General features: G+C 37.9%; 1 protein-coding gene across 1 annotated transcript; it reads right to left on the bottom strand.

The window, feature by feature from the left end:
* Positions 1–1,857: 1,857 nt before the first annotated feature.
* Positions 1,858–19,548, bottom strand: meox2 (mesenchyme homeobox 2). The gene is made up of 3 exons (XM_015399586.1): positions 18,503–19,548; positions 14,650–14,822; positions 1,858–6,467 (listed from the first exon to the last, which is right to left on the bottom strand). The coding sequence occupies exons 1-3, from the start codon at positions 19,047–19,049 to the stop codon at positions 6,249–6,251; spliced, it is 939 nt and encodes a 312-aa protein (XP_015255072.1). The 5' UTR covers positions 19,050–19,548; the 3' UTR covers positions 1,858–6,248.
* Between the last annotated feature and the right edge of the window lie 713 nt (positions 19,549–20,261).

Raw genomic sequence — 20,261 nt, 5'->3', positions numbered from 1 at the left:
TGGTCCAGGAAACACATGGCCAGGCAAACAAGCTCTGAGCCAACTCCCATGTCAGAGGATGAAGAGAGCATATCCATCCAGTCAGAGAAACAGGACTACACTGGAAAAACAGGCTGATTTCCGACATCTAGAAACAAAGGTTTTGATGGCAGCAGCACAGCTGATATTTCTCTCCAGGGTGGTGTCACAGCCTAACATGTGTCTGAAGGATCAATAGTTATTCAAAAACATGGGGCTATAATGCGAAATGCCTTTACCTGTGACATCCCAACATATTTTTATTTTAAAAAGCCTCAAACTGAGAAAGGTAAATTGACAGTGTTGCACTGGTCCAATTGCTCTTGTTCAGACAGACCTGAACACAACTACTACATTGTTAGATGTCTGCCAAGTTGGAACTTAGAAAAAGAAATAATAAACCTAGTCTTATAGTTTATCACTTGCTATGTTTAAAGCAAATGTGTGTGCGTTCTTTGCTAAGACATTTAGCAAAGTCACAAGATTTATATCCAATTATTTCTGAAGGCTTTTAAAGCATGTTGGTCCTTTGCTTTTTGTAGCTTTAGTTTCATTAGATGGGATTAGTAAGTAGTTTATTAACAGGGAAACAGTTTAGAAAAGGACCGCTCTAATATCCAGGAGTCCGTAGCCTGACCAGGGGTTCCGATCTGAACAGAAACAGACAGATTCAGCGTTCCAGGAATCCACAGAGCATTCAGGAAGGTTCAGAGTTTCAATGAGTCCAGCAGTGAGCTCAGGCAAAGACGCTCAGATGGGGACTGGCAGGCCCAGTGTTTGAGAGGAACAGAGACAAGACGTGGTAACCGGATAACTGCAGAAACTTTAAACTGTATTCCTTCTAGAAGCCAGGATTATGGGAATTAAAACTGGCCTCCCCCACACTCCTAACGAAAACCAGAGGCCTCCGCAGAGAAATGCCAGAACCCAAGCTCCCCCCGCATGCCGAGCCAAAACCCCGAGGTCTCAGCGGACAAGAATGGGGACATGATCAAGAGACAGGAGACAAGCACTAACACCCTCTATACACACTGGTCTGCAAGAGTCAGGACATGAACCACGGACTTAACTAAACTAAAAAACAAACAAACATGAACAATTAACACGAATACAAATGAATAACTAAGGATAATGATCTGGCCCTGATAGCTGGGCTGAACCGTATATAAAGCAGGCCGAACAGGTGGATAAGATGAATAATAAGTAGAGCGCAGGGAGGGAACAGCAGGTGAATGAAGTGAGTAATTAGATCAGCTACCGCAGTTGTGATCATGACACCAGGGTTACCTGTGGAGTACCACAGGTATCATTGCTAGGGCCAGTTGTCTTTTTCCCACAAGGTAAAAGGATCAGACAGTATGGAATTAATTACCTCTTCTTTTTATGAGAGTCTGTGTTTGCGTGTGTGTGTGTGCGTGTGACATGATATTTTGGAAATTGCAATTTTTATTAGGTGTCCCTCATGCCAAGGAACAATCTGTTCCATGTTGGCTGTTCTAGTTTCCACTGCTTTGCTGATGAAACCCTCAGCTATATTTGTCCATTAGTCCTGATTAAACTAACCCATTACATAGACTGCAGGCATGTCTTGAAGATATAAAAACTGGGATAACTCTTAACTTTCTGCTTTTGAATGCAGAAAAAAATGGAAGTTATTGTCTTTGGACCAGCGTGTATGAAAAAGAAGCTAATCAGTCACTTCATCTTGATGGGATTAAGTTGGTCTCAGATTATAAAGTCAAAAGCCTTGGAGTTATTTATGTTTGATCAACAACTTTCATTTAAATGCCATATCAAAGAGGTTTGTAGAATTTTATTCTTAAATCTCTAGGATATTGCAAAAATGAGAAATATTCTCTCCAAGGGCGATGCTGAGAAACTAGTCCATGGACTCCATGCATTTGTCACTTCAAAGCTAGCGTATTGCAATTCTTTTGTATCAGTCCACAAACTGTAGTTAAAAGTCTTTAGCTGATCCAAAATGCTGCATCCAAAGATCTTATGATAATTTAAAAGAGAGATCATAGTTGTCCTATCTTATCTGCTCTTTATTGGCTTCCTTTTAAATTCTATATCATTTAAAATGCTCCTTCTCACATATAAAGCCCTAAATAACCAAGCTCCATCTTATATCGGGGATCTGATCATTCCTCATGTTCTTAATGGAGCCCCTTGCTCTTAATCTAGTAGCCTAGTTCCTAGAATTTCTCAAGTTGAATGGGAGGCAGATCTTTTAGTTCCTGTGGAACCAACTACCAGTATTAATCCGCCAGACATCCATCCTGTCTAAATTTAAGGCTAGTCTTAAACTTTTCCTTTTTGTTCAAGCTTATAGTTAGAGCGACTCAGATGATCCTCAGCTATCCCTATAGTTATGCTGCTAAAGGCTTAGACTGCTTGAGGACATAGGGACCCCTTCCATCATTCTGCGTTATTAAATCTCTATTCTTCCTTCTGTATTTGTTAGTTCAACCTCTAAATTTATGTTCCGCCTTTCTCATCATAGTAGATTCATCTGTCATTTCCTGTTTAGCTGTGACACTATCCTGGAGAGAAACATCAGCTGGGCTGCTGCCATCACACCTTAGATTATAGATGATTGAGTTGGGTCTGTCTTTCAGTTCTTAGTTCTAAATCTCTCCTAGACATAGCTATGGGCTCTCTTTCACCCCTTTGACATGGAAACTGGCTCAGAGCTCTTTCCCAGACAGAGCCACCCGTGGAGCTAGTTTAATGTTACATTTTGTAACATAGAAAATATAGATCAGTGGTTCTATGTTAGTTTTGTATGTCTGCTTCTGTTTCCTTGGACCCCTAGTCAATCTCGGGTTTAAGGTTGCTCACACTGTTTCTGGTTCTGTTGGAGTTTTCTTCTGTTAAAAAGGAGTTTTTCCTTTCTACTATTGCTTCTGCGAAGGACTGACAGACCGTCCAGGGTGTACCCCACCTCTCACCCTTTGACACACAGGACAGCTGTCTGCATAGATAGATTAGGAAAAATATACATTTTATTTTATTTTTTTGCAGGCAATGAGCCATTACTTTTTGATTGTAAAAAAGTAAAAACTGTGTAACATTCTATTATCACGAGCTACAATCCTGTAACTATTGTATCTTAAAGACAGAATGAAAGGTTTCAGAGGTTATGATTAATTAGTGGTAAACTTTTATATGGAAAATGTACAAGCAGTATGTGTATTGATATGTTCTGGATTAGTCAGTCAGTTAGAGTTATATGACTGGTTCTAAACTTGACCAACAAACATTAATGGGATTAAAGCTGAACGTGGAAAGATTATCTCATGAAACGAATTAATGTGAAAAAAAAGAGTGATGGTTGCATAACTCATCTATATGACGCTACTTATATGGAACTTGGTATCACTGTCCTTCCAGTTCACTTTTATCCACAAATTATGGTTGGTTTATCACATAAAATATTAAATATTTTGGCAAGCCACTGCAAATCTGCTGATGATCAACAACACTGTGAACTTTAGAGGGCTATTAAGGGGACTCCACACAGAATACATCATATCGTCATAAATACATGGACTTTAGAATAAGCATGGATTTAAATGCAGTGAATTATTATTTTTTTTATCTGCAATCATCCTGCTGTTACTATAAGCTTTCAACTTAATATTTTCAACTTTTTCTATGTTTGCCTGTATTGTGCAATGTCATTCTGGATGACAACCATAAAATGAGCCAAAAAACCCAAACTAAACCCTAATTGATTTTACTGTGAAAATTCATAGAAAGCCAGTCGAATCAGCACACTTTGGCCTTTTAAATAATTTAAATCTGCACACTAATTACCTTCAGGATATGCATTCTTTACATTTTCGATGTACGGACAGCAGCTGACAGTCAGGAGTTCGGGGTTATAACAGAGCTAACAAGGGCTCATTTCTGTGTGGTTACAAACAATGTTTGTTCAAATTTAAATCAAAGTGGAAAAAGAGGGGAGCCCTCATCGCTTGTGAATAATCTGCAGTGGTAATGTAAAAAAAAAAAAAAAAGTGGGATCAGATTCAGGATCAGAGGGTTATGTCTGCAGGGGCTAAAAGAAAAAAAAATTATAAACCTCAAATACTGCGTGAGGTGCCTCTAAGACAAATTAGCATGCACAATCACAACGCGGTGAAAGATGAGATCAAGACTCTAAATTATTTTCAACTGGATTTGGTAACAGGATCCCATCCTTTGTGGGTTCTGTCGAGTCTTGGCAGAAGTCCCGGCCCAGCCCTCGGGCGAAGGTGATTTTAACATGCGCCCACGTTGCCAGCTTTCTGCACTCTGCAATGTTTCATTAATTTTAGCCTTGTGTGTTGGAATATATATTCAACACTAGATTAATTCACATGAAAAAAATGCTGCAAAAATTGTTTTAGCAGAAGGGCGTAGTGAAAAAGTTCTATATAAGACACTTTATAAACCACTCTTAATGTTTTATTCTTTGCAACTGTCTCATGTGTCACGTTTCAAATCATTTGCAAAAAAGGTATCTCCAGGCAGAAAAATGTCAGCTAACAAGCTGTCAGTGTATAATGCTGCAAGAGCTGAACAGTCTGGGTATAGGCTTATTGTTACAGTAAGACAAAACTAAGAATTATTTACAGTTCGCTTATATTTGCCAGGTGTATCAGATTTCCCGGCACCTGGTTGAGTCAAACACTTAATTACAGCGTAATTTACATTTTAAACAGTAGAAACCGATTGAGGCACAGACTTTGGTTCAACAGTGCAAATCAAAGCTTCAGGCTGCTCCTGCAAATAGACAAAACATGGAATGTTTAAGTATGATTTCCTTTTAGCCAATTTCCATAGTTCAGTTGCAATACAGGGAAAAAGCTTTTCACTTCCTCAAAGATTTGCTTTTGCTTGTATTTCATACCTGAATGTTTTAAGCCATCATTAGACAAAGACAACTTGAGTAATTACAAAATGCATGGATTTATGAATATATATATTAAAGACAAAAAGGTATCCAAGCCAACCTGATCACAAGAAGAAAATGAAATGCACTGATTAACTGGTCAAAACAGCTGACCAGTTGAATCAAGTTTCACTTACAAAACCCAGGCCGGATTACTGCATTGACTTTAGATTTACGAAATGACTTAAATAAATCTGTAAGACAATCATAAGCGGGCCAAGAAATCTATAAAGCACCATGAACTACTTTACAAAAACAGATGAGAAACACCTTTTCAAACATGGAAGGGATCCTGCTATTTTTTTTGTTTCAGACAAAACAATTCTAGGATAAAAATAGTCTGTACTTATATAGCACTTGCAAAATAGTTTAATCTACCTGCCTGGATCTATCCACCTCAAGTCAGGAATCTTGACCAAAGCTCTTTACGCTTTTCAGTCATTCATCCATTCATTTGCACAATGATGGCATGCTACATCTTAGATTATAGCTGCCCTGGGGTCACTGATAGAAGCCAGGCTGATAACACCAGGCCCTCTGACCACCATCAGTAAGCAAAGCAGGTGAAGTGTCTTGCCCAACGACAAGATAAGGGCTTGAACCATCAACCCTCCTGCAAACTCCACAGTTGCCCATCGTGAAAGTAAATTCAACATTCCATCACAGCGATGGGTGTCCACCCCAAATACCAGACATCATTCAGAGGTTAGTCCAGAAATAGTTGTTTAAAATTGGGCTGTTTGGTCGGTCTGATTTTGTTCCACTTTGGTCCAATAGTAGACGTTACTATCTGAAAAATTACAACATTTTTTTTACCTTTCACTTAATAACCAAATGGAGATTAAAATCATGTTATTTTTTCAATATATTTTCAACCTATTTTTTGCTTGGTAGGGTTGCTGACAGCAAAGGCAGAACAACCACTGACTTCTGGGGAAATTACATTTTTAGGTACCGGTAGGATCGGGTTGGCTTGGATAGTATTTTTGTTTTATAATAAAATGAAATAAATTTGAAAAGTTATTTTTGTATTTAATCAGGTTATCTTGTTCAATGATAAGATTCTTTTTAAAACATTTAGGTGCGTTGAAAAAATGAAAAAAAACAAAAAAAAAAAACAAGAAATCTGTTAGGAGCAAAATAATTACATCATTTCTGCAGCTATTTTTTTAAACAAATATCCCTCCTCGTTGTTTGATTGAATGGCCATGGGGAATCTTCCAACAGCAGTTCCTTCTAAGGAAGGTCCCGAGGCGAACGAGGGGACGGATGTGTGTGTGCCTGTGCATCATAAGTGAGCATGCTCAGAGCTCTGATCACTGTCATGACTGTCCTCATTGGCCAAGGAGTCCGTGGAGTGATGGAGCGCCGCAATGCCGGAGAACTCTGATGGCAGAAGTGTTCCTTTTTTCACATTCACCAGTTCCTTCTCACGAGCAGCTGCACCCTGCTGGCCACCTTTCACTCTTTTCCATTTCATCCTTCTGTTCTGGAACCACACTTTCACCTGTGGAGTATAACAGGGAGAAATATTCAAACCTGTCTCATAATATTCACCTATTTTCTTCAGTTCCAATAACAGCTTTAGAAAAACAGGTTTTAAAGATGCTGAAATCTAACATCAAATGTGCAAAAACTCAAAAGACTCCCTCCTTTCAAAATAGAGCCAAAATAGAAAAGCAATAAGAGTGTATTAGTCTTTCATCAGTCTAAAAAAAAGTTAAGCAGACTCTTCTCTTATCATGGCTCCTTTAAGATCATACTAGAATATTTCAATCAGGATTTCATGTAATGGACTTTGTCCATCATGTTTGGGTAACTTGATGTGTTTTGTTAGAGATTTTTTTGGTTTCTATTAGCTTTCCGTTTGATTTAGAAGTTGCTGTTGTTATGCTTTGTTCACTTCCTATTTCCCAATGGTTTCCCAGTCTGTGGTTGGTTGAAGGTTTTTGCTATATCTAGTTGTGTTCTTTGTCTGCAGCTTATTAGCTTCAGGTTTGGGTTTAGTTCCTGTCTGATTTCGTCTGTTTTCTGATCGCGCTCTCCGCTGCTTCCATTCTGCTCATTAGTCTCCTCCCTTTATTGTTCTGCTCATCATTTCTCCCCAGGATATATTCCCATTTGGTTCTTTAGGTTAGTTGATTTAGCTAATCTTACTGTATTTAATTCTCCCCTCCACCGCTACTTTTCTTTGTGGAGTTATACAGCTTCATGATCTCCGGTTCACATTTTGGGATTTATTTTATATTGGACATTTTTGTTGCTTTTTAATATCAAACATCTTTGTTTTTACTTTACTCCTGCCACCAGTTTGTCTAGATGCAAGTCCTCTATAACCACCAATACCATTAGTGACCAATATAAAGTCTGAATATAAAAATATAAAAGACAAAAATAACAATAAAAAATAGTAATTTCAGGGGAGTGGCAGCCTAGTGGTTAGGGCATAGAGCTTGGAATCCTGAGGTTGGCGTTCAAGCCCCACTCCCACAGACTGCCACTCTGGGTCCCTGAGCAAAGATCCTTAACATCAACACTGCTCCCTAGTTGCCGCACAATGGCAGTCCACTGCTCCCCAAGGGGATGGGTTAGATGTAGAGAGTTCATTTCATTGCTCCCTACTTGTGACAGTTTAATGACAATAAAAGCTGGAATAAAGAATAAATAATAACCTTTGCTTTGGCCATCAAACAAACTTCCTTTTATTTCAGCAGTTGATTTTATTGTTGGAGAAATCAATACAAAAGAAAGTGTTTGAGAAATTAACCAGTTGATCAACTAGTTTTGACCAAACTTATTTGGCAGATGGCTTCACATTTGAAAATGTAATATCAGGCTATACAGAAGATTTAAATGCAACTGCAACACCCAGATGTGTCAAAGGTAAACAGATCTGTTACTTAAGTAGAAGTATAGATACTGCAGTTTAAAAACACTCTGGTAAAAATTAAAGTGTCAACTTGACCTCTTTACTCAAGTAAAAGTGAAAAAGTATGTGCTCCAAAAACTACTTAAAATATAAACATATAGAGTAACCTTTAAAAAAAACAGCCAGAGGCCACTATATGAATTGCAAGCTAAATTTTTCAACTATTTTGAAAAATCCTTTGAGATAGGGACAAGGATGAGGGAGGTCTTGGTCTCCGTCTCCATCTCCCGATACTTGTGTGAAAATGTAATGAGTAAAAGTCAGAAATAGGAAGAAAAATAAGTAATGGAGTAAAGTATAGATACCTAAAAAGTGTACTTAAGTACAGTAACAAAGTAATTGTACTTCGATCACTGGCAACACCATGTAGTACTACAGCTAGCTTAAAACTAGTTCTACTTTTAACCTGAGCTTAGTTTTAAAGGGTTTGTCTGGGCTAATGATGATGCTGCCCCTTATGGAGAAACTTATGGAGAAACTGATTTCATCGATTAAGTAAGAAATCCCTTTAAAGTTTAAGTTATGAATTTAGATGTTACTTTGTAACCTAGATCGTTTATAACCTAAGTTTTTCTAAGGTCCACATTTCTGTGACAGTTTTTTTCTATATTCTCTTTGCTGCTGTAAACACCAGAATTTCCCCACTGTGGGACAATAAAGGGATTTTCTATTCTATTTCTATTCTATTCTAAAAATGGTACGTAAAAAAACAAAAACAGTTATGGGCCTTGTAATTATCTTCCAGGATCTTCTCTAATTTTTTTTTACAGATTTTTTCTGGTAAAACAAATTCTGTAGAAAAAAAAGAAAAAAAAAAACGTATCTGTTTTTGTTCCTCTCTTAATCTTTCTCTAATCCAAATTACTATAAAATGTTGCCCATTGTTGAGTTGTCAGAATTCTCTTACCTAAACGGCTATGATAAATACTGTTGAAAGATCCAGAAAAACAAATGACAGAAAATTCATTAAAATTAATACAGTACTTTATACTGTGAATTTATGGGCATCTCTTACAGTATAAATGATACTATTCTGTTTTTAGAAAAAACACGCTGTTTCCTACAAAAAAACTCTAACACATTTAGCGTTCTTGTTATTGTCCCGCCAAGAACTTTAACATTTGTTATGCGATAAATGTTACTAAAAATGTGTTACCCCTATAGAGTATGACAAGAAATCCCAACAAAAGCTCCAAATTCGCATTTTTTTCCTATTGCAAAACATCTCTACCACTTCAGAATGATAGATTTTAAGTTCATTAGAGATTACCTTATGACCATATAAGCCTTCCCAGGTTGATGAGCTTTCAACATGTTTCATTTTGGAGCCTCCCTGCTGCCACCTTATAAAATATATTCCCGTTTTCAAAGCCTCCAAACTCATATAACATTCAAAAACGGCTCACCCAGCAGGAATCAAGACATTGGGCCATTTTATTTTCAGTAATTACAGAGGGGCTCTACAGTCTGAGACGGAGCTGTTGGGGTTTTTGTCCTTTCTCTGAGTAATGCACAGCCTGAGCTTGGGATTAAATGGTTGGAACATCCAATCCTGGCAGTATGGGCATTTGTTTTAAATATATTCCAATTCGGATGAATCTTTCTATCTACAGAATGATGGGTTGGAAAAGGTTTGAAAATGACCTAATAATCTAATAGTTGATGAAGAGCAGTCATTATGCCATCTTTTGAAGACAGCTTTTAACAAACACTTTCATAACGTTGGTCAGATTGGCTGCTGCTTCCTTTCCTAAACTCAAAGCAAGCTTCAATTGTCTATTATTTGCACCAATCTTCCCCCTTTTTTTTGTCCCAGTTTATCAAATCATAACTATTAAAGGTTTGCGTCTTTTTGCAACCATCAAGCTTTTAAAGATGTAAGACAATAAAGTTGAATAATAGATTTTTATTCTCAGGTTGATTACTTATGTGGACGTACAGCTCCACCTGTCACTCTGCATCTACCTGTTTTCCCCTTACTCGACAGCCTCTACCGTATTTGAGTCTCTCAAAGTGATGATTAAGCTGTTGCTTAAAACGGTTTACGCATCAAGCAGCAGAGGCTTCCAGAGGGTCAACTCATGGACCCTGAAGGGGGTGGGGGGGTGTGGTGTGAAGCCAAATGTGCCCCTCTGACACAGGGGGAGGGGGGTTTATTTTTGGGGAGCGTCATTCCAAAGGGGATGGGGCCATAACTAGGTCAGGAAGTTAGTTGACAACACAAACGTTTGTCTTGAACGTGCAGGGTGCTGAGTATCAGTACGGATTCTTTACAGGCCTTGGCTGCTTTTTGAAAGAAGAAGATGAGAGGCTGCAGCAACATGTTTTTGGCTCTGGTTTCACACAGGGGCAGGCTGTACTGTGTAATTTTACGTAAAATATTAGGGGTGGGGGATAATCATCAAGCTCAGAATTTCAACATACTCATTTGGGATTTAATTAACACCATCACTACAAGAATTTTGAGACTAAATAAAAAATCTTTCAAATCTTTTTTTTTTTTATTAACAAACACCATTACTAGAAGAACTTTAAACTTAAAAGTAAATCTGAATCTTGAAACCAGTCTCCCATCCTTCTTAAAAATGGAAAAAGGGATCCAAGAAGAGGTTTTTTTCTTTTTGTGCTTCTTTACCCTCATACAGTTTGCTCATAATATGATTAAACTCATTGTAAATACGTCATTAAGTTTTTATTTTAGATATAAAACAGTTGAATAATTTGTACACTGCAAAAATGATCTCAAAATGAGTAAAAATGTCTTGAATTAAGGGTATTTACCCTTAATTTGAGCAGATTTGCGAATGGAATTAGTATTTTTACTCTTAAAATAAGGTATCTAGATAAAATGCACTTGAAATAAGACAATGCAATTGTTTTTTCTTATTTTAAGCGTAAATTGTCTTGTTCCATTGGCAAAGAGTCTCACTTAAATCCTTAATTCAAGAAAAAATGCACTTATTTTAAGAAGAAATGACTTATTTAGATTTCTTTTTTTGCTGTGTATTGAGTCATATTGACATGAAAATAACTTGAACTTGTCAGTTTTAAAGCTACAGTACTTAATTTTAGTAACATCTAATGGTCAGACTACAGCAGCATGATTTGCAGTCAGTCAGGAATAATGCATTATTTTAATGTACTTTATTACATTTGATTTGCAAAAGCTAAAAAAAAGTGTTACCTTTAGATTTGAATCAGTTTTCAATCATAAAATGGCAAAAATTGGGTAAGAAAACGTCTGATTTAGTTTTTTGGGTGGGGTGAGGGGGTTCATATCATGATAGATACCAACTCCCAATATACAATAAAACCCCTCCCAAATGACCCAATGCACCATCCCTGAAGTGGGCGTAAATGTTTTCCAATTTCTAGACTATTTATCCCCCACTCCTAATACAGAATCTTTGTATCAGAAATGCTGAGATGTGTAGACTGACTACATTTCAGTAAAACTTGATTTAACAGTTAAAAAACCTCTGATGGTAAAAACAGTTCATGAACTGTATGACAAAAGTTGAATAAGTTCTCTTAGTGCGGTTTAAGAGTTGTCATACATTTTAAATGTACTGCAGTTATAAAATTATCTATTCAAAATTCAAGTTTAAGGGATTTTTATGTTAACTTCAGTAAAGATTTAAAATATTAAAATTTTCATCATGCGAGATGTTCCATTCTGACGCCTCCTAACTGCCGTCTTCAAAGATAATCCGGTTTTCACAGCACCCCAAACACATTAAACATCCATCAGGTTTCTCCAAACAGCACATGCAGCATAAATCAAGCTGCGGGGCCAACCGATTTTATTGCCAGTGTTTACCTCAGAATCTCCTACTACGTGTGGTTCCAGACAAAACTCACACACAGTCAACGTATGTTGCAATAGCTGACAAAATACAAAAATGTATGCAGACTTTGACGCCAAAGAAAGATTAATTGCAACAATGTGGGAGTGCGCTGCAGGATGGCAAACTCTCTGCACTCAGTTAGCATGAAGACTGAAAAGGAGTTTTTTTTCCTAAGCTTCTGCAACTTTGTAATTCAAACCAAAAGGGGAGCATTACGTTGATTTTTTGATGTATTTGACTATTCAAAGCCACACTCTGCAGGTGTCTTCAGAATGTGAGAGCTTTGAATTGCTTCAAAAATCGTTTATAACTTGCCTGAAAAAGGCAAATATTTCTGAGTCACGATCTGAAAATCATAAATCTTCTGTTACGTTTTTTCACTTTAGTATTCATATTTACGGATTTCAATGAAGAAACAGTAAAAAAAACTTTAAAAGAAAATTTGAAGCAAAGCTTTTTTAAGACAGTTTGGACTTTTTATCTACATAATGCCTTTCACCCATAAACGGTGATGCTAACAGACAGTAGAAGAGCTATATATTCAATAACAGCTGATTGTTGTTATTCTCATCTTTTTAATTTTAATTCTAGAGGCATTTCCATGTAAAACACTGAAAAAGGAGATGTTCCTGAGTTTGATCGTATTATTTTCCTTTAGGGGTTGGTTTGCAGGTTACCAGGTAACAAATCTATGGCAGCAAGAAAGTACAAATAAAGTGCTGATAGAAACCGAATCTAAATCTAAAGGTTTGTGCCTTTTTAAAATCATTATACCTTTACACACTGACTCTTAATTGTGAGCTAGGCGCATTAGTGTACACTTAGATGTACTCAAAATTTCGAAATGCACCAAAGACAAGTCACCTTTAGCACAGAAAATTAACTAATTTTAGTCTCAGTTTTGAACAGATAACATCACTTTTTTGTCCTTTTGGGCCCCTAAAACCCCTGAGATGCTGTGTCCTGCTTTCTCTTGGATGTGAAACAGCTTCTATAATAAGTGGATCTAGGCAAACTTTTATTTGATCTGAAGTGCATATACATTTCCAATGTTTCTGTGCTGGAACCTCTCTGCAGGTGTACATGCAGATGCAGCTGTTTTTAATGCATATCAGTCATTATTTTAGTAGCTTCTAGGAAAGATGGCAATTGGTAAAGAGGATAAAATGACTATGTTTCCTTTTACTTCTTTTTTATAGAAAAAAGTCTCACAAAATGAGACTGACAAAGAGGAATTGTTAAGTTGTATTAAGCTTATTTTTGTTGGGACATCAATAATTTATTTAAAACCGATCATAAAAGTCCCATTGAGTAGTTAGAATACAGACCACGCCGTGTGTCTTGAGTAACGCTACTTTTTTGGTAAATTCAATAATGTTTTACAGTAAACAGTCAAATCGTTCATAGTTGCTGATGATGATTTTAATTTAATAGACCTAAACTTTTTAAACATTCTTTATCTTAAGGACCATAACAAGAATGTTTTTTATTTCATTTGACAAAACATACAGTGTTTCTTTTCTTAATAGTAAGGACTAAATCATTGACAGTACAATAAAACCAAACTAAATGTAAACTATCTTTAACTGTATATCAATGTTTATAACTATTCAAGACACTAAAGTAATCATAAAATAAGATAGTATTTTGACATGAAGACAAAACTTTTTCTTGTATTATTTCACCCTAACCTTGTACAAAATATTCATTCCAAAAAAAATGTATAAATAAAAAACAATCCACTGGACTTTGTTTCCAAGTTTGAAAACATTTCGCTTCCCATCCAAGACTTTTTTTTGGAATGACTATGACCTGAATGACTGAGAATCTTCACCAGCGCTTCTACAAAACAAGTCAGTGGAGAACTAGTTTTAATATCTACAAAATAAATGTTTTTTTAATTGCACTTTTTGACATATTTTTAGGAACACAGTGACTTTTCATGAGTGTCTGCTGTTAGCTGTGACATATTTAAGGACTTTTATCATCAAAATTTAGCAGGTGTCACAAAGCCTATACAGGAAGCCAGGAATTAGTCGGAAACCCAACAAGTGCAGCTTTTTACATTGAATAATTTAAGCAGGTTTTAAAATATTGTGTACTTTCAACTTAATATATTAAAAAAAATTATAATAATATGTGTGTTGCGTCAAAATTGTAAATGAGCATAAATATAAATAGAAGAAACTATTCAATTTAAGTGATTAAATCGTCCGCTTTAGGAATACAGTCTTAAAAAACACAATTTTAAAAGGATTTTACATTCTAGGAATTAAATAACCAATTCATTAATGCAGATGTCTATCAACAGGTAAACCTAAATAACTTCTGCTCGATGAAACTAAGATCTGGTTAAAAGTGTGTTTATGGGAGAGGTTTGAACTAGATTTGTCCAATGCATTAGTTAAAAACTCCATCTGATATTCTCATCGGATCTATTGTCCGTCTAACAACCTGAATCACTGGCAACGTGTCAAATGGGTGTGAGTTACAGCTTCCAAAAGGTTGCAGTAGAGCAACAAGCTTTGGGCCACTTCCTTCCTCAATTTGTCTCCTGTTATTTATTTCATATCGTTGTGTTTTACGGAGATCGGCCCACGCTCAGAGGCCGAAGTTTAGCTGCAGAGGTAGTAGGGAAGTGGAAGCCACTTGCTAGACAGCACTTCCTCCAACCCCGTCTACAGCCTCCTGAAACGATAGACAGGAACATCTGGAATAGGATCGCCCAATGACGCAGCCACATCTGGAGCGCAATGAGCCCCCGCCATGAAGTTAGCAAAACACAGTAGCGAGTGAAAAGCCTTCTTCTTGTCCTGAGGGCGCCTCTGTTTTCACAACATGGCATTAATGTGCTAATGGAGGTTCAGTAATGTCTGAACCCCAGAGGAAACAGGCAGATTGGAGGGACATACTTGTCTTTCAGTGAGGTCAAGGTTCACGGCGATCTCGTAGCGCCTTAGTCGGGTCAGGTAGTTGTGGTGGGCGAACTCGGCCTCCAGCTCTCGGATTTGCTCCTTGGTGAACGCCGTCCTCTCCTTTCTGGGCTTGCTGCTCACGTCTGGCTTGTAATTCCCATCCTGGGACTCTGAAATCAAACACCACACAGGGTTTCTCTTGTGCTCAGGGCAGATTTCCATGCGAGGAAAATAAGAAATAAGGCAGGTGCAAGAAATAAGGCCACTTAGAAGGAATCGAGAGCTGTCTGTCAAACTTAATCGTCCAATTGTTGTTTATGGTGAGTTGAGGTGGGTTGAAGGACTGAAAACTATCAGAGAAGCTAACAGAAAATAAGACTGTATTTTCACAATCTTTGTTTGCTTTCATTTTTGCTTTATCTTGGAAGACTTCAAAATCAGGGGGGAAAAAATAGTTCCCCAAGATTAGGCTTTAAAAACTCTGGAGGAAGAATTTGAGGCAAGAAGGTATATTAACCACTTATATGAGACATTTACAAAGCAAAAACTGTAGTATTTGCAATCAATATCAGTTGTGCCATCACTGGCAAAACTGTCTTTTCTTATTTTATGCATTTATCCGTTAAGGGCCAAACAGTTGGCATTTTAAATAAAAAAAAGCAGTTCTGAGCTTTTTCTGTGTTTTTTTTTCTTGACTCACTTTAAATATGCATACTAAACTGAAAGGAAGCAAGAATTGCCATGGAGATTCATCAGTGGGTCGGTTCTGTAGCACGCTTTAGTGCAGCAGGTCTACGTCAAGCAAAACTGTAAATAGTCCTGTGGACTCATCTAAGGTTTCTCCTCAGACGAAGCCTTGCTTGCTGGTGCTGTCTCTCTTGTCATAAAGACAGTCCTACTTCCAATTAGAAGTAAGTTTTTTAATAACCATCAAAAGAGCAGGATGAGAAGATGCTGAAAAGGCACAAGTGCTTATTTAGAGTCCAAGACAAACAAACAGAGACGTAAACTCCAAGAATTCCCACATAAATTTTGTAAAATTAAACATGTTATTGCCTCTCCCCACAGCTCGTGCCTGGCTCCCCTTTGACCCGGCCTTACCCTCCCTGTAATTTTAAACCGAGCAGCAAGTGGCCGATCCTAAAGACAAACTGACCTGCTGCCTTTCCTTTACGCAGACGTTATGTAAAAAAAAAAAAAAAAAAAAAAATGAAAGCAGAAGACAGACAGCCGCTTTACAGCAGGCGGGCCTGCAGTTAAAACGAGCGGCTGAACTTTTATGGCACCGCTGCTGCACCACACCAATTAGGTCCCCGCTGTAACTTTCATCTGTCCACAAAAAAGGAGGAATAATATGAGCAAAGCACACACACCCAGACAGGGCATGCAGTTTGAGGCTGCCAAATAAATTTGGTTTAGTTCAACAGGGATCCTCCTGAAAAACTGTGGAAGAATAGATGCCCAAAAGTAGAACCTCCAATTGTAAAATTTGTTTTTAATATATTTCGTTCCCAAATAAAGTTAATTTTATTCAAACTGATATCAGCTTGACGTTACTGCTTTTTTAACAATACCCAAACAAATAAACCTTTTTTATTGTTCTTCTAAAAATCTAGTGTTTCTTTAAGCACAGCCACTCCCATGACAGCTCAATGAGTTTGGTATAAACCCCTGAACCCCAAACCATTCAGCATGACCATGAAAAGACAGCTTAGACTGAAAAGAGGCCATAAACTGATTCATATTTGAGAGGACAATAACAAGGAAATTAATTCTAGGGTTTTCTTTTTATTTCTGCATCTTTACTCAAGTTGACCCTTAAGCCCCTGGTCCAGATGCTGAAACCCAATCAGAGCTGCAACTCATGCAAAAGGTAGCCAGCTGATATTTAGACAGCTGACGGAGTCTGCAGCATAGTTAGCCTCAGTAATCAGAACGATTGGTCGCACTGCTGCGAGACGCCCGGCTCTTGTAAAGCTGCGGGGGGAAGCGGGATTGGGATGCAGAAGCTTGGTTTTTAGAGGCAGTGAAGGAAAATTTGAGGTAGTTTGTTGAATCACTGGATCAAATATGCGTCTGCAACATTTTCCACGAGGAGAGCTGATTATTCAGCAAAAGAAAAGGACAAACAAAACTATAAATTAGCCTTTGCTTGGTTACATGATTGTGCCATTTTTATTATTATACAGCTATACTACTGAGGTAGCTTATAACTGTAATTATTTATTTTTGTTTATAAATAAAGCAACTAAGGAAATGCAACCAGATTTGAAATATAACCCCCCCCCCGCCAAAAAAAAAAACAAACAAACAAAAAAAAACACCAATACAATAGACTGTCAGTAAAAGTGAAAAGCACAAATATTATGCACAAGTATTACGAAATAAAATAGGATTAAAAACAGTCAATGGTAATTGTCACAGATAAGCTTTAATTAACATTTGGTTTTAAGAGTAAAGTAGAAATTATAAAAGTTTTCTAGAATATTAATAAAGGCAGGTATTGTGCGCTGCTTGGCTGCACCATTGCTCAGCCTTGTCTTAATAGTAGTGAGCAAGTTTATTTGATTGTTTCAAACATACAGTTTATAAAAACATAAAAACAGTATATCACCGCAAACGTTTGTTTGATTTTAAAATCAATTCAAAATTTTGCTATTTGATCAAAACTAATTAACCACATGATGTAAAATTTGTGGAATTTGTTGGGAAAAAAATTGTTCAAAAATGTTTATGGATCTCTTTAGAGTCTCACATTCTTTAAAAGGACAGAATGAACAGACAGGACCCGTTTCCTTAAAACTCTGACTAATATCATGTCTCCAGCATGAGTCTCTGTGACCCTGACCGTTTGTCACACCATGATTGATTATCCTGGTTACTAAAGGTCATAAATGTTTTGTAGGCCATCAAAGTAATATCTTTTTTTTTATTATGTTGAATTTCTTTTGTAAAAATCTTTCAAAAACAAATTGGGAAGTAAAAGTTTGAAAATAAAATAAAACCTAAAGCCTAAAATCTCCAAGTTTATACCTAGAAATATATTACAAAAACTAATAAAAAAAAAATCAGACACTAAATGTATTAGTCAGTTAGTTATAGTTAAGCTTCTGTGATATTCAGTAGTAATTGAGAATACATTTCAAATAGGCGGGATTAATATAAAGTTAAGTAATTGAAATAAATCGAGAAACTATATTTTTATTTTATTAGATTATTGTAATTTCAAAACACACTCAGCTATGATTTATATTTACCACAAGATTTAAGCAGGAAAAGCATGAAAGGTCTGCATCCGCCGGGCGTTAAGTGCGGCACGAGGCGCCGCTGCAGCCCTTTTACAGTCCATGACATCAATTCTTTACTGTGCACCTCATTTTGTGCCCTCTGAAGAGTGCCGCAACAAACCAGATGTGATTCTTTTTTTTAAGCAAAACACAGCGGGAGTAAGAAGTGCCTTGGAGGCTATGATATGGCCTTTTGCTCCATTGCTCGGCGCCCCTGCAGCCTGTATCAGCCAACACCTACAAACTGCTTCTCAGACACTCTTTTTGTTTTTCTATCAGAGCAGCAGAACTCCCAACAGCTGAGCTGTTGAATGATCCCAACTGACGCATACAGATGTTTGTGGTCTTCTGGAACTGGGGTTGGAAATTTTGGAAAAAAGATCTTATTTATTTTAAAGCATTTACCTTTCAAAAAGATCTCAGAAGAATTAAAGCTTTAGTCTGTTGTTTTAAAACATGTCAAAATTTATTATTTTTCAAAGCAGATGTAGAATAAAAAAAATAACCTTTCAGCCTCTGCAATTTTTCCATTTTCCTCCTTTTAGTCCCAGAATTCTTCTTACCTGAGCTGTCACTTTTCCTCTTGCCGTTCCTCTTCTCCGCTTCAGCGGGTGACAGGGTCTGTCTGCCGAAGTCTGCGGGCACACAGGAAACCCCTGTTGGGGTGCTGCCACTACCCAGAGTTGGTGTGCTGGCACATATGCTGGGTGCACCGGGGTGGCCCAGGTCTGGAGGCGTGGGCCCGTTCTCATGGGACGACAGGGGATGTGGATGGCAAATGCTGTGGCGTGCGCCGCCACCGGGTGACGGCATCTGTGGGATGTGCCAGGATCCGTGGTGCTGAGGCTGGTGGTGATGCTGCTGGGAGGGCAGGTGGCTCCGGTGGTGGTGGTGCTGCCCAGAAAATAGACCGTCGTCGCCCGGGTAGCTGGAGATGACACATGGAGAAGGTGAGGATGTAGAGGAGGAGGATGAGGAAGAAGCCAAGTCTGGGTAGGAGATGTGATCCGTCCGTCCATGGAGCGTCAGGGGAGACTGGGTGAAGGCGGGATGCAAAGCCTGTGCCGGGGCATGGGGGCTCCGCAGGCAGCCAAACAGTGTGTGATCCATGGAGTACAAACTCACAAGGCCCTCTAGTGAGGGTGGGATGGGTGAGTGGAAGTAGCAAAGTCAGAAAATCAACCAAAAACAACAAATGGAAAGATCACAAGCACATATCCAGGTTACTTTTCCTAATTTTTTCCATTAACTGAAAAAAAGAATAATAATAAATCAAATAGCAAAATGAGCTGGAAAATGGGCGTCCTGTGGTAATCCGGAGCATGCGGCTGGTTGGCAGGCTGCGCAGGATAAACAGTTAGCCCAGGACAAGCTGCTGCAGAACTTCTCAGATGTCAGGAGGAACAGAGGAGTGGAGCTCGAAGCTGGAAGCACAGGAGGTTCCTAGGAGCTGCAGAACGAGGGGAGCCTGGGAAGGGGATGTTATAAATAGGGTGTAACGTGAGACGGAGGCTGGGTCACAGACAGCATAGGCACTACTGACCACATATATATATGATCATCCTCCAAAAAGCACAGCACAATAAATCCACACTATTAAAAAAAAGCTGAGCTTTTTGAAAGACAGCTGATATATGCCGAACTTGGATTTGACCTCTTGTGCCCATCTCCTTTTTTTCTCCCACTTTAAAAAACAGTGTTATTGCTCCATGGGTGGGGCTGAAGGAAAGGGAGGTCGTATGAGGGGAAGTGGGAGATGGAAGGGAGAGGTGTCAAAGGTTAACCCAGCATGTTACCCTGTGTTTGTCAGACTGGACTCAAACAACAACTTTAACTGTGGTTGAGGTTGACTGAGATGATTGCTGCCGTTACTGGTTTCCTTTATTTTTTCATGCATTCTATTCACATTTCCTCCATTGTTGAGTAGGTATCTGCCCTGTCCTTTTGTCACTTTAATTAACAGCAGTGTGTAAATCCTTGGATCGTGATGCCTTGTCAAACTTATCCATCCTGTTTATTAGAAGCCCTGCTATTTTATCCACAGATACGTTTCTCCCCATCATTGATCTCTGTTTCAAATCACCTCAGATGACCTGCGGCGTACCCTAAGGTTCCATATTACTGTATGCCCAAGGAGTATCTCTTTATCCTATAACGGTGGGATTTATTTAACTTTTGCAGCTAATAAATCATCATCTTTAATTTCCAATGCTAATGTTTTTTTTTTGTGTGTGAAATTTTGGTTTTGGTAAAAAGGACTGCTTTAAAAACAAAAGTAATTGAAACAGGATTTGTTCCTGTCAGCGAAAAATAAAAATAAAA

The sequence above is a fragment of the Cyprinodon variegatus genome, unplaced genomic scaffold (genome assembly GCF_000732505.1).
Source record: "Cyprinodon variegatus isolate N-32 unplaced genomic scaffold, C_variegatus-1.0 Scaffold1026, whole genome shotgun sequence".
In the NCBI taxonomy this organism is placed as follows: domain Eukaryota; kingdom Metazoa; phylum Chordata; class Actinopteri; order Cyprinodontiformes; family Cyprinodontidae; genus Cyprinodon; species Cyprinodon variegatus.
The sequence above is the reverse complement of the archived record's forward strand: the minus strand, read 5'-3'. Positions and strand labels throughout refer to the sequence as shown.

Coding starts and splice junctions, on each gene's coding strand:
- meox2 (XM_015399586.1), bottom strand. CDS start 19,049: ATGGATCACACACTGTTTGGCTGCCTGCGGAGCCCCCATGCCCCGGCA. Junction 14,823..18,502: donor GAGGAAAAGTGACAGCTCAG/GTAAGAAGAATT, acceptor GTTTGATTTCAG/AGTCCCAGGATGGGAATTAC. Junction 6,468..14,649: donor TTGACCTCACTGAAAGACAA/GTATGTCCCTCC, acceptor TATACTCCACAG/GTGAAAGTGTGGTTCCAGAA.